Here is a 15,400-nt window from a genome sequence, read left to right as displayed (position 1 = left end):
AAAAGATTAACTACCGATTTTTTTAACGGTTATACTCTATAGAATATACTTTCCAAACCGGTAGTATCTTTGTATTAATTTCAACACTGTGACATGACGATTCAAAAGTGCATTTAGAAGCGTACTTGAATAAATAAATATTTTGATTCGATTTGATTTAAACCAACATTTTAACCATGTTCTATTTAACCAAGACGTCGAGGGTAAATAATAAGGCATTAATTATACATTTATGAACCTATATTTATAACTTTGAAACAAAAATATTAAAATATTTTAACAATGAGTATTTTGAAAAACATAAACAGCAAAATATTAATTAAGGCAAATGTGCGCCGCTGGGTAAGAAACCACGCTCGTCAGCGGTGTAGTCTACTCGGTAGGTGACACCATCAGGTCCCACATATTCGAAGAAACCCTTAGCTCTCATTCCACTGCTAGTATTATCGATCTGCTCAATCTTTCCAGCTTCCTCCGCGAGGATTTTGTTCTCAGTCTCATAAAGGTAATGATAACCTTCCGGGAGGACATCGCTTTCCCAACGGATGATACCGTATTTGTAATCATAAGTATCAGGATTATACTTCGTAACAATAGGAGCTGGAACGTATGGAACAAATGTGGGTTTGGGCTTAACGTATAAGGGTGTAGAGCTAACAAATTTGATGGTAGTGGGAGCCGATGTCGTTGGAGCAGCTGTAGTTATGGGTGCGCTTGTGGTTGTAGGTGCTTCAGTAGTCACAGGTGCGCTGGTAGTCACAGGTGCGCTGGTAGTTACAGGTGCGCTGGTAGTTACAGGTGCGCTTGTTGTCACAGGAGCGCTTGTGGTCACGGGTGCACTTGTGGTCACGGGTGCGCTTGTGGTCACGGGTGCGCTTGTGGTCACGGGTGCGCTCGTGGTGATTGGCTCACGATAAGCCGCTCTAATAAAAATAAATTAAATTATAGAAAAAATGAAATATTTGTCGATTTATATGTCCGATCGATCGAACTTACGCGTTAGCACCAGTGTAGCCTTGGCCATCGCTATCACCGGTATATAATCCACCAGGGCCTCCTTTGTCGAAAGAGCCACTGTAAAAACCGCCAGCACTGCCGCGATCGCCACGGTCACCGCTACAAAACAAATAACGTAAAGGTAGACAGTACAACTTTGTTTTACTTCATCAATAATTAATATGATATAAATATTGTTTTAAAATATTTTAGAATGTTTAAAAAAAAAGTAGGTTTTTAATTTTTTTTTTTAAATATTTACAAATAAAGTACTAAAACTCACTTGTACAGTCCTGTGTTGTCGGGAGTGTAACGACCTGATTTGTCGTATTTGCTAGGGTCGTATTTACCGGGGTCGTAACGACCAGTGTCGTAGCGCCCTGCGTCGTAGCGACCAGCGGAAGCGACAGTAGGCCTGACATACCTGCCGGTGTAGTACCGGTAAGGATCGTATGTTGTTACTATCGGCGAGGCTGTAGTGATGTACTGGAATACGGGCTTAGTCCTAAAATCGAAATGTTTATAGTTAACATTTCTCTATTGACAAAATAACAAAAAAAAAAACTAAACGGAATACTTACACATCGGTTTCAGCTGCCAGGGCAACTGCCACCAGACCAATGACCTACAAAACATTAATGTATAATAATACTAATTTTAAAAAACACACATTAATTTATGTTTAATTAATTTACCCTTAAATTTTTGCCTTCTACTATTTCTTAGCAAGAATATCAGGTTAAATGCAAGCATTAACTATAACTATATAAAAACTGTCTAATGTTCAAAGATTGCCAAAGTAAATGCAGCGAACTTACTCAGGGGGAACATTATATAGTTAACTTAGAATATCTGTTCAAATTACTTCCAAGTTACTTAACATCAACTTATAGTTTCAATGTCCACAAAACATTTGTTCATTGGATTAAAACCGATGCAATCAAACTTGTATTTATACCAAGTGATATCAATACAAGTTATTTTTATAAATATATTTTAATCATAAAACAAAATATGCAATTATATATTTAATATAAAATATTATATATAACACATACCATGAGTAGAGACTTCATTTTGTGTTGATCCTTAACAGCTTATCGCTTTTAATGTAAATTATTTAAAGATGAGCGCCTATATATACCATTTTCATCTTCAATTTAATTTGAATGACTTCTGTTCTATTTTTTAATATACTATTTAACATACCTTGACCTTATTTTCTATTTGGAATTCTAGTATATTGTCTATCGATTTTATTTCAATGTTTTGTCTTTGTTATATTAATTTTAATGTTTACATAAATCATTCCATATATTTAAAAAAAAGAATACTAGCAGTGGCCCAAATTAATTAAGGAATTACTAATATTCCTATTTACCCCTTCTTTTAAGCTTATCACTTGTGTTAGGAGTGGAAACGACAATAGCCCAAGGGGTCAGAATCGATCCTGTGACTTTTTACATCGCTAGGTAGCCCGTAAACCTTTATTACAATATTTATTTATTTAACCACTAAATAAGTATTAAAATAAAAATATTATATTATTCCTCTCTTTTTTTTTAAAACAGTTTTTTATTATGAACAAACCAATTTTTATATTTTATATATATATGATACAAATAGTATAATATAGTAAATGGCAGCACTTCTTAAGACATTAACATAAATCAAGAGCCACACATTTTTTAATTAGATGATTAGATCAAAATACTTTTTTTTCAATACACATACATATATATATTGAAATATGACATAGTAATATGACATCTTTGTCACCTATTTAACAACTTTAACATACCATTCATAATAACGTTAGTATTAACCATTCGTATCACTTGGGATTTTGATAGTTCTAGTAAAATCTGAAAATATTTCCGTTTCCTCTTTCTATGATTTTTTTTAATATTCCTTATTTATAATAAGCCGATGTGGCCCAATATATAGTAACTATACCAAGATCGTAACCGAAATCACAAGCTTAAAATTGCATATGCAAGCATGGGTTCCCGCGTACTTAATTTGTGTTTAAAATCCATTTCGTGCTCGGCAGTGCCAAATATCGTATGGAAACCTGCATATGTCGCAATGAAGCAGCGTGTTGGAATTAACTTCAGACTTCCTTAAAATATTTAGAAGTTTTTAACTAACAATGAATATTTTTATTCATGACTTTTTACAATCTAAAGAATTTTAAGATTGATAATATATAGTGCTAGTCCATTTATAGCGTTCGAAACTATAGATTAGTTCAATATCTCAACGGATTTTTTAGATAAATAGCAATTTTTTGTTAGAAATGTAATATATTTATAAAAAAAATAACATAAAGGTACAAACTATTATTCCACCTAGGGATTATCTTAAAAATATATCTCCTGTTCAATGCAATAACTAGTGATTTTCGTAGAATATATTTTGTGTTTAAATGAATATTGAAAATTAAATCTACTTAAAAATATTTTTTGAAAACTATAAAAGGACCATCATGAATCATCAAGGTCAAGTATTATGAAGATTATCTGTAAATAAATACTTATAAGTTTAACTCTTATACCTAGAAAATAAGCATATAAGGGCAATATATAGATATGTATTCTGCCTTTTTTTATTTCATAAAATGCTACCGGACAACGTTAATCGATTCAATTATACCTCACCATCCGCAAACAAGGACAATAAATTACTAAAATGTTAATAACATGCTAATAATTCAAATGCATTCATTTTGTATTGACTTAGATACATATATTTACATAACTATTTTAGGAAGTCTCGAATTCCGGCTCAGCTTCAATATACTGATAAGAAAATGTCGATAAATTACAAAATATTACATTCCTCCAACAGCCTTCGTTTCATAAAGTATTTCATTTTGATTTTTAATAGAATAAAAATATCTTCATATACTCAATCAATCGGACAAATTCTACTTATCCCGAATTTCAAGTTGGTGACATTCGTAAGGCATTGTCGAATCCGCGGGCGACAACTAGTTTAATATAAAAAAATTGTACATCCAAAAAAATAATAATTTACACAAAAATTTACGGTCGATAGTTTTGTGTGATTTTGATGAGTGTGTATTCACAAATACAGAAACATAGTTTTCACGACAAAATAATATTTTTATACAAAAAATACTGATAGCAGGTTAGAATATATTTTTATAAAGACATTGAGATTAGGTTATATTTTAAATATATTTGGAAAATATGATGCTCTTAGTAGTTCAATAGTTATTTGATTTAAATATATGTATTTGATATTTATTTCGATCATGAGTCAAACGATAAAGTTCGGTACCTTTCAGGTATTAGTCGACTGTTTAACTTACTCGTTTTGTTTGGCCCATTACATAATAACGATTCTGATTTCTTTTGATATACATTTTTAAAGAACTTGGTCTTAACTCAGAAATAAAACGACATTTCTTAGGATTTCTGAAATAATTTTATAATAATTAAAAATACCATTATACTCGATGCCCAGTAAAAAATAAATAAAATTGGAAAATTTTTCCCGCCATTACAAGTTTCTGTCAATGTTAATGTTGCCAGATAAAAATAAATATTTTTTTTAAGTGACAGATACTCGACAGTAATAAATAGATACTAATAATTCATATTATATTTAATATTAAGTATTACATTCTAATTGAATCTTATAATTTTGATGTTAGATTTAGTGTATTGTTACGACATTATAGTGATTTTTTTATGAGCAAACCATAGTATTTCTGTTACGAAGCTTCTGAAGAAATGTTGCTAGAATTTCACTATTGCTTTTATTGTTTGTAATTTTTATAATACTTATATAATGAAGGTTTTTGTTTATATTAATATACATAAAATATTCAGCTCAATAATTATTCATATTTGGGAATCAGAATTGTGATTCAACTGGAAAATGCTACATTCCACGCTGTCAGTTCTCCAGTAAATATTATTTACAATTCATTAAAATTACAAATAACGACTGTATAAATTAGTCACGATTTTCGTTTTAAGCACTTTTTGTGGCAATATACGCTTATAGACGTCATAACAATTATTATTAAGCTGTTGTCTAGTGTAACAGTATAATAGATAACAGCTCAGTAATTCAACGTGTTAATTATGTGTTATAGATTTTTTAGCTAGGTTATAAATTAATCCAATTTTACATTTGTCTTATAGGCCAGTCAATAAAGCCCGTGAAGGTCAAGTAATTAGTATCATTATGATTTTTTGATATGTGGTTAGGGACGTTAAAATAATAACAATTAAAAATTTTCAACCCTCTGGGATGAACGGGTTGAGAGGGTGAAAAGCGTTTTTGCTTATAACTTTGTGACAAAAATTGTTAGTTGGTTGAAAATTGAACAGAAGGTGTAAATAATTATAACTTACCTTGTATTAAAATTTCATTGTTTAGTGCAAAATTAGTTATTAACAAAAAATAATGTTTTTTGTACCTTATTTATTTGAACATTTCTACTTGTAAAATTACCTTAGCGTTGTTAGAATGTGTGAAATGAGAACGTGTAATGTAAATTTAAATACTTTTTTTTATGAATATAATAAAAAAAAATCATAAGGATACTAATTACTTGACCTTCACGGGCTTTATTGACTGGCCTATTATACTAAAGAGTAAATGTTGTGCACACTTCACATTTCATGAGATATTTTAAGTTATATCCGCTCATCGACAGTTGCGCAATGTGTAACCCTTTTCCCCTAATGTATAGGATTAATAAATATCTTATATATAACGACTCAACAGAAAGCAGTAATTATTATATTTTCAAGTAGTTTTAAAGTAAAATGGAACAAAGCCTAAAATGAGAAAAAGTCAAGTAACGGTAAATGTCCTGTTACTGGGCTTTTTGTCTGCTCTTTTCTTATGGACGTTTGAAGCTAATCCCGCTCCATTTCTTTATATATTAGTAAATATGTAATGTAGAATTTTATTCAACTCAAGTGAATTCCTACGACATTTTACTCACGATAAATATATGACATTTAAAGAAGAAGATAGAGGATTAATTATAGAAAGATAAAAGCGATTGTTGGAGCAGATTTTTATCTTATTAATATTATTGCTAAAGATGACATTAGCTTTTATAGATCAATAATATTTGTTACACCTTATTGTCCGTATTTAATTTATTTGTCTATATTATTTGAATAAAAACTTAAATAAATAATATAAGTCTTAATAGATTATATGTGTATTAATAAATATGTATGATATATGATAATATATTTATAAAATTATTGAACTTAAGTAGAACTAGTTAAAAACTGATGATTTCATTTCAGCACATACATATTTATGATCATACGAGGTAACAAAAAATTGTGATTTATATCACCATTTGATAGTATTGGCTGCTCACGTTTTTGTGTCGCTTACTCTCTTTGTCCGTTAGTCATTGTAATGAGTCCGAGAAATAAATTTAAGAGACATGGAATATTTAACACATGGAATTTCATTGGTGCTCACAATTATCGGTTAAGATCCACGAGTTATAACCACTGGCCCATCTCGCCTTTGTTATGTACCATATAAATGTATTATAAATATTTTTAGTACTGATCATTGTGGCCACTTGGATTAATTAAAAACTTAAATAAGCAATTAAAACAGACATTTGTTCATTTAACTTTTTCAAAACATTTATCAATAACATTGTCAAAATTTAACAGAATCGTTAAAAAGTATTTGTGTGCTACAGGATATTGCAACACTAATTACTTCTTAGTTCGCCTCCAGCCTGTTTCAAATAACGAAAATATAAGTATTGTTATTGTATAAAAACAATAATTGTAAAAAATTACATTAAAAAAAAATCCGCTGCGTTTCTTTCGCTGATTCTTCTCAGATCCGAGGTGTTAATTTCCGAACCGGTGGTAGATTTTTAACTATCAATAAGTAAGTGTAAAACTTCTATATTGAATAATCATTTCGACTTTGACTTTACGAATGTTATTCTTGTAATACCATGTAGTACTTTTACAACTGCCGTTTTTCGCTGTGAATCCACTGATGTTACAATTATTTAGTTTAATTTGTTAAAATTGGTAAGTTCATCCAGATGGTTACCATTAAACACGAAGGTCGAAGCGTGGAATCTGAGCAAACAATAAATCTTTCTGCTGAAAGAAATACTATATTTTCTACGGTTCCATTATGAAATATAACATTATTCAAGATATTTATACATTCAATATCACTTTTGAATAAATATATTTCAATTGAGGGTTATTTTTGAAGTTTCATGCTAGAACACCGCAATAAGATCATCATCATTAACATAACAATGAAAAAGGTGGTGAACACGTACCATGCAATAAAAAAAGTGTCTAAAACAAATATATCAATATACATTTTTATGTACACACAATTGTAAACAATATTAAGGTCTACCAGTTTCAAGGCTATCAAGAAAATGTTCCAGTAACGAAATAATTAATAAATTAAGTCAAGTATCTAATAACATATATTAGCGGTGAAGAACAAACATAATAAACAATATGCATATTTATAGATATTAATAGAACCACTTAAAAGGTCGTAAATTGACCATGTCATCAATAGACTAAGTAAGCTTCATCCCGTGACTGTTATGGCTTCACTAAATTTACAAACTAATAAAAAATATTTTGGAAAACAATCAAAGAATTTAGTTTACGTAAATAAACAATATTAATTCTTATCACAATAAAATCATCATCATCATGAGCCAATCGTGATCCACTGCTGAAATAGGCAGATGTGCACTCTGCAAAGGTGCACATAGCCTCCAGGTTCGCCGCCTTCTGCGGCGCCTTCTGTCAAATTCTTTTGTAGTTCCAGATTATAATAGTTCAACACAAAAAAAAAACAAACACATACTTCAGCTTTATTATATAATAATATTAATATTAGTATTATATTTCCAACTGTAAATTAATTTTCGTGTTATATCAAATCTTGTAGAACCAGTATATAAAGCTGAAGTGTGTGTTTACTTTTATTTCATTTAATATATCACGTATATAATACTCGATTTACTAATTGCGTAGCAACAACTGTTGCATCTTTTATTTCCTTATTAAATACCGGTTTCTTTTTTACTAATCTGACTAATTATTATTAAACTTTAGTTTTCTACATTAACCGAATACTTATATTTCAATATAAGTATAGATGACTACAAATCCCAAGAGTAAAATTTATTTTTTTACAATTTAATCGCTCAAAATTGTAAACATTAAGGCCTTAATTATACACAAGTAAAAAATAAATATAGTTACTTTACAAATCATGACCGAGTGGAATTGTATATATATTATAAAATAGATATTTAGCAGATATCTCGTATTTAAATGTCTTATACAGGAGGACGGACCTCGTTCCTTAGTACTATGATTTTTTAATATCACTATCGTATATTGATATAAGCAGGGACGTTAAGGAGCTCCATAACCGAAACAGTCGGATATCCAAAATAATTATGTATCTATGACCGAAAGCGATACAAACATTAAGTATTATATATTTTGTTTTTGCATGGTATATACTTAAATTGTTAGCTTAGTTAGTTAGCTAATTGTATTTTAAAGACATTTGTTTCTTTTTCTGTGATTATAGGATTACTTAATATTAAATAAAGTCAAATTAATATCTTTCTTTTCGTATTCCTAAATAATGTAATATTTGTATCCGAAACTATCTGAAACAATCGGATAATCCGAAATAATGAAGTAACCGATAAAATATTATTCATGTATCATATGGATATGTAATCCATAAAAAAATCACCAAAAACCATTAATAATTATATTCAGTAATAGTAGCGTACAAAGAATTTCAATATGTACACGCTATGACAACGAGGCTGATAAACAATTTACAATTGAAATTTTAATAATTAACATATTTAAAAAAAAATATAACACCTTGCTTCCCTAAATATCATAGATGATTTTTAAATAATGACATTTAAAATTTAATACAAAAATACGTCATTCAGAGTGTAGATAAGACGATTTTAAGAAAAAAAATTGACACCTATTAACAGACTGCTTTATTTGGTAAACAACGAACGATGTGAACTTTGAAAGAAAATCATGAATAATGTAACAGTTCTCTGTACAGTCTCAGCCATAAATCGTTGAAAGGTCATCCAAGCGTGTACGCTTCACGCTAAACGCCGTCTGTATAAAGATGGACTTTTTGAATTTTTATACTATTAATCCTGAAACTGATTTACAAAGTGCAGTCTCTAAATTAAAAGGCGACCTACGGTTTAAAGTTAAGAGGAGCAAATAAAGTCATTCAAACCATTTACATGTTTGTCGTAACATTGTACTTTTTTATTGGTGAACGGGCTCGAAAGCTCGTCAACCCTTATGAGGTGGCCTAATAGTTCGACCACTAGCTGATTTATTTAAAAAAAGGCTATCTAGTAAATGTACCACTCTCACTTTTAGAAGAAGGTTTGAAGCTTATTCTACCAGGCCAATCAATAGTGGGTGGATAACACAGGTAGCAGATTTTCATAAAATAAATGCAGATTGTCTCACGATGTTGTTCGCCGCTGAGCAAAATACTATTTATAAACACAAATTAAGCATATGAAAATTAGTGATGCTGGGTTTGAATCCGCACTCTTCGTTTAAGATTAACAGATTCTAACCAATCAGCTAGTCGGTTCTTTTGTAATGTAATGAACCACAATAACAATTTAATTTTACCGTAAGTTTATACAGTGCAGTGAATAGAACTCGTTATTGCGGTTTTCGGGCAAGCTTCAGTCGTCTGAGTCTATTATGTGGTAAATTTATGCTTATCATTCATCTCTTACTCGACAGTAAAAACAAATATAGTGAGGAACGGAATGTCCAACGTGCGGGAAAATCTCATAGATCAACCAACAACAGCACCCCGTCCGTGATACGTTCACGAGATGTCACGTTTAATGCTATTGTTACAATTTAATTTATACGACGAAATGTTTGTGATTTATTTAGTTAAGCTATTCTCTTTACAATGAAAATGGAAACTAAAAAACGTTTTATTAATAAATACTTCGTACAAAAAAATGAAGTCCAAATGGTTCGTTCATTATTAAACCAATTTTTTTACACTGTTCATTCAATAACATTGAATGTTTAATGTGTGGAGCCTTTTAATATGTTGATAAAAAAAGTTACAGTCGGTAAATATCCCACTTTTGAGCTATGGTCTCCTCTCTTTTTAAGGAGAAGGCTATTTTGGTGATATATAGTTTCACCCGTTTAAGTGTGAAGATGTAACAGACAGAGTTACTTTCTGGCTTACTTGGTGGTAGGGCTTTCTGCAAACCCGTCTGGATAAGTACCACCCACTCATCATATATTCTACCGCCGAACAGCAAATCTCAGTATTGTTGTGTTCTAGTTTGAAGGGTGAGTGAGCCAGTGTAACTATTGTTGGCGGCCAAATAGCGATGTAAGAAATGACTAATATTTCTTACAGTGCAATTGACTATGGGTAGTGGGGACAGCTTACCATCATGTGGCCCATGTGCTTGTCCGACTACCTATATAATTCTTTTTTAAACTTTCGCATTTATAATATTAGTAGCGATATGGATTATATAAAATGTTAGCTCGACCTGTTAATTACGTTTCAATGAATATATCGACTTATTTGTATTTATATACATATTAAAACACTCGTATATGACCTAGCTTTGTTAAAAACCCTAATAAAATAGATGCAATCCGCCCACTTCGCTTCAACGGAATTTAAAAAAAAATAATATCCTACAAACATCTACGGATGATTCCGAGTCTATTGGTCACAGTCTCACATCGATACGTCCAGTAGTTTGATTGAAACACAAAGAAAAAAGTATTAGAAGATATATCACCACTTTATAAATCATAACTCATAAAAGATAATAGGGTAACACATCAAATTTCACGTAAAAGCGTCGTAATGTAAAAATTGAACATAAACTAAAATACATGAATATTTATGAGTGCGGCACCGTCCGAGAGATCGCTTACCGTAAGTGATAATATACCTATTTGACGGCGTGTTGATGACTTTACTTTAACTGAGATTAAAGTAATCATAGTTTGCTCATTTTTAATAGTGTTTGTGTTGTTTTTAATCAATTGTTAGTGTCCGGTCTGATAATTCAACTCGGTGACAAAGTTTTGTGCACTCATCAGAAATTCTTCCTCCAAGCAGACATACTTAGTATAGTTGTGTTCCGGTTTGAAAGGTGAATGAGCCAGTGTAACTAAAGGCCTACCTATTACATAATACATATATTATTGTGCTTTTTGTTATGACAAATTATTAATGGTTACATACATGTCTTCCATGACAGTTACTGACAGTTTATGACGGTTAATTATTTGTAATCGTTTGTATGTTATGCTAAGAGCGGGTAGCCCCGAATATTGTGTCGTCGTACGAGGCGGATACTTTCTAACCTAATGGCCTTGAATCCAAGTTAATCAATCTAAACGTACTATATTTTGTGTAACTATATTTTGAAATTGAATAACAGTATACTGAACAATTGAAACGTGTCTTTATTTCGGATATTCCGCCATTATCACGCCCTTCATGGAGGATAACTAAATCTTAATAAATGTAGATAATAAAATATTAAAAATTATTAATATGATTGATATTTTCACTAATACTACACTATAAATTAGTGAATTAATAAACTAGTATTATGAGTATTAACATGTCGTCACTTAAATAATTTTGGTTATATTATGCAACAATATACAAAAAGCTTAAAAAAACACACACACACACAGTTCCGACACAGTAAATTGTTTATATAATTCAAAATTTTCTTTTTTAGTGACATACGAGTAAGTTATTAAGTACTTTCACCCATATACAATGTTTGTCAATGTCAATGTGTGACAAAATTCATCCCGATTTTTCCAGTAACGGAGTTTCAGCGGTAGATACCACGACAGGCGTACTAAAAGGAAGATCTTACGGGGGAGTAGCAATATTATGGAAAAAGTCTGTGTTTCCGAATGTAACACCAATCGACACCGGATCGACGCGCGTCGCGGCTGTGTGTATTCAGCTTACCGCCGGACGCAGCTTCATAGTAATGTCGGTATATATGCCTACGGAGGACGCGGACAATCTACCTTTGTTTACGGAATGTTTGGGTGTCATTAGTGCGGTTATCGAAACCAACGATACTGAAACAGTGTTAGCGCTTGGTGATTTCAATGCGGATGTATCGCGCTCATTTCGTAGCTTATTCGGAGGTAAGATGTTAGATTTCTGTAATGACCAGAGTTGGGTGTGTGCCGATCTTGCCTTGCTAGGCACATCATCGAATTCATTTACGTATCTAAGTGACGCGCACGGCACCACGAGCTGGTTAGATCACTGTATTGTTACTGAGGCTGGTTTAAATATTGTTAATAGTATTTATATTTCAAATGATCTATATTATTCAGATCATTTCCCTATTATCATTAAATGCAATATTGATATGTTAATACCAAAGATAGATAAGTCACACAGTCACTCAATTAATAGAGTGATATGGGGTGCTAAGAATCCGGAACAGAAATGTAATTATGCAAACTTATGTTAACACTATCACCTGTAAAGTAGCTTCATGCAATGATTGTCATCATCAACATAGTTTTATTGATACATATTATAAGCAGATAGTAAACAGTATCAAAAAAGCTGCGAAGCAGTCATATCAGGGCTAAATACGTAACAACAAAAAACCAGTCATTTGTTGGAACCATCATGTTAAAGATTGCCACGCTATAGCTAGGCAATACTATCAGTTGTGAAACTTTTATGGGCGCCCTACGCAGGGTAATGTATACAACGATATGAAACATAGCAAAAGAATTTTTAAAAATAAAATTAGATGGTGTCAATTAAATGAAACTAAAATAAAAATGGAGATTATAGCCACGTACAGAAATAGTAAAGACTTCGGGAATTTCTGGAAAGAAACCAATAAACTAAATTATAAGACAAATAGGCCTTTCACTGTTGAAGGAAACCAAGACCCATCTAGTATAGCTCATTTGTTTGTAGATAAATTTAATCCTCCGTTGCAGTCCCAGTCTACCTTCACCAGTTCCAATAGTCAAAGTGTAGAGGCGAGTTGCGGGGCCCATGGTGGCTCGGAGACCGCAGACGACTGCTGTACAGCGCTGCGCGTCACGGCGGAAGACGTGTACCGGTGTATCACGCGTATGAAGCGCGGCAAGCCTCCGGGCCACGATGGGCTCAGCGTCGAGCACCTTTTATTTGCACCTGAGTTACTTTTTGAGAAGCTGACTATATTTTTCAATTCATGTATTGAACATAGTTATTTACCTGCAGATCTTATGAGAACTATTGTTGTTCCTATTGTAAAAAATAGAACGGGCGATGTCTCCAGTTCTTCAAATTACCGACCTATTTCTTTGGCCACTTTATTTTCTAAAGTGTTTGAAACTATCATTATGAAACATCTGAATGAAAACAATATACCGATACATAATGCACAATTTGGTTTCCGACGAGGCTCATCCACCGATTTAGCCATTTTTGCTTTGAAAAATACAGTATACGAGTATTTAAATATAAATAGAATTTTGAGATTTAATCCGTGCATTTGATACAATAAATTATAATATACTATGGGACAAATTAAGGAAAACCAAAGTACCAACTAAAATAGTAAATATTTTGGAATACTGGTATGCCAATCAAGTAAATCAGGTGAAGTGGAATAATACTCTGTCTGAGACGTATAGGCTAACAAATGGAGTTAGGCAGGGCGGTCTGACGTCGCCGGTCTTATTCAACCTGTACATAAACGAACTAATCGAGGAACTGAGCAGCACCAGAGTCGGATGCCAGGTCGGTGGAGTGCGCGTTAATAACCTTAGTTATGCGGACGACATGGTGCTGCTTAGTCCGTCGGTCAACGGCATTAGGCAATTAATAAATATATGTGAGAAGTATGCAACTAGACACCACCTAACATACAATATAAAGAAAACGGAAGTTATGATATTGAAATATAATAGAGGCCCTGATATAATAATACCAATAAGTTTATGTGGAACAGTGTTAAAAATTGTTACCAAATTTAAATATCTGGGGCATATTGTAACAGATAATTTATCGGATAATAACGATTTGGAACGACAGAGGCGCAGTATAGCCTGTAGAAGTAACATGCTAGCCAGACGGTTCTACCACTGCTCTAAACAAGTGAAGGTAACGCTGTTCAAGGCAAACTGTCAGTCGTTATATACCAGCCAGCTCTGGTACCGGTACACGAGGAGTGCGTATAACACTCTTCGTGTACAATATAATAATGTTTTCCGGGTGATTATGAACTTGCCCTGGCGGTGTAGTGCGACTGACATGTTCGCCGAGAGCAGAGTCGCAGGTTTTGCCGCGCTACTACAGAAACTCAGGGTCTCATTCTACAGCAGAGTAGCCACGAGTAACAACAGAATTCCGTCCTCTGTATTCCATATCGTCCATCTAAAAAGAGACAGAAAAGACTTATAGCTCCTCTTAATTTCATTTCGGTTAAGTTTTTTAAATGTTTTATTTTGATTTTATTGTTATTTTCTTTTATTATTTTTAAATTTTAATGTATGTTTTGTATATCTTATGGGTTTGACATTGCCTGAAATAAAGAATATTCATTATTATTATTTTAATCAAATTAAATTAAATGATACACAAGAAAAAAAAAAAAAATTAGTTTTAAGAATCTTACTTGCTGGATATTTAACAACTTGGATGTATGATAAATATATTTTTATAATATACTATAATTGTACATAAATCTAATTAGGTACACGAACAATATCATTGAATATGTCAATGACCTTTACGTAGGACGTTTATAGTAGATAGTTTGTCGGCCTTATTTCTAACGCCTAGTCAAGTTTTAATCGATATGATAAAAGAAATATTAAAAACGCGGCCAAGTACAACTCGGACTCGCCCATGAAGGGTTCCGTAGCAGCAAGTAACAAGGTTATAATTATGAAATTAAATTTTTTATTTTTATATTTGAGTTGATTGAATGAAAGGTAAACTGCGGTTTACAATTTATGACGTATTAAAAAAAAATACTTACTAGATCTCGTTCAAACCAATTTTCGGTGGAAGTTTGCATCGTAATGTACATGATATATATTTTTTTAGTTATATCATTCTGTTATTTTAGAAGTTACATGAGTGGGGTGGGGACACTTTTTGCCACTTTGGAAGTGTCTCTCACGCTAACTATTTAGTTTAGAAAAAAATTATATTAAAAACCTCAATATCATTTTTGAAGACCTATCCATAAAATCTCAATGCGGTTTACAGATTACATCTACTGACCAAGTTTCAACAGTATAGTTCTTATACT

General features: G+C 31.8%; 1 protein-coding gene across 2 annotated transcripts; it reads right to left on the bottom strand.

The window, feature by feature from the left end:
• Positions 1-222: 222 nt before the first annotated feature.
• Positions 223-2,114, bottom strand: LOC113398346 (larval cuticle protein LCP-30-like). 2 transcript variants are annotated; one of them, XM_064215447.1, is made up of 6 exons: positions 2,055-2,114; positions 1,578-1,621; positions 1,280-1,501; positions 997-1,116; positions 799-923; positions 223-762 (listed from the first exon to the last, which is right to left on the bottom strand). In XM_064215447.1, exons 1-6 carry the CDS (start codon positions 2,070-2,072, stop codon positions 320-322), a joined length of 972 nt encoding a protein of 323 aa, XP_064071517.1. In that variant the 5' UTR covers positions 2,073-2,114; the 3' UTR covers positions 223-319. The 2 variants fall into 2 exon arrangements, with proteins under 2 accessions (XP_064071517.1, XP_064071516.1); XM_064215446.1 differs by having other exon boundaries at positions 223-923; positions 2,055-2,110.
• Positions 2,115-15,400: the final 13,286 nt, after the last annotated feature.

Source organism: Vanessa tameamea, chromosome 7, assembly GCF_037043105.1.
Source record: "Vanessa tameamea isolate UH-Manoa-2023 chromosome 7, ilVanTame1 primary haplotype, whole genome shotgun sequence".
Classification (NCBI taxonomy): domain Eukaryota; kingdom Metazoa; phylum Arthropoda; class Insecta; order Lepidoptera; family Nymphalidae; genus Vanessa; species Vanessa tameamea.
The sequence above is the reverse complement of the archived record's forward strand: the minus strand, read 5'-3'. Positions and strand labels throughout refer to the sequence as shown.

Coding starts and splice junctions, on each gene's coding strand:
- LOC113398346 (XM_064215446.1), bottom strand. Junction 1,502..1,577: donor CTGGCAGCTGAAACCGATGT/GTAAGTATTCCG, acceptor TTTCGATTTTAG/GACTAAGCCCGTATTCCAGT. Junction 924..996: donor GGCTACACTGGTGCTAACGC/GTAAGTTCGATC, acceptor TATTTTTATTAG/AGCGGCTTATCGTGAGCCAA.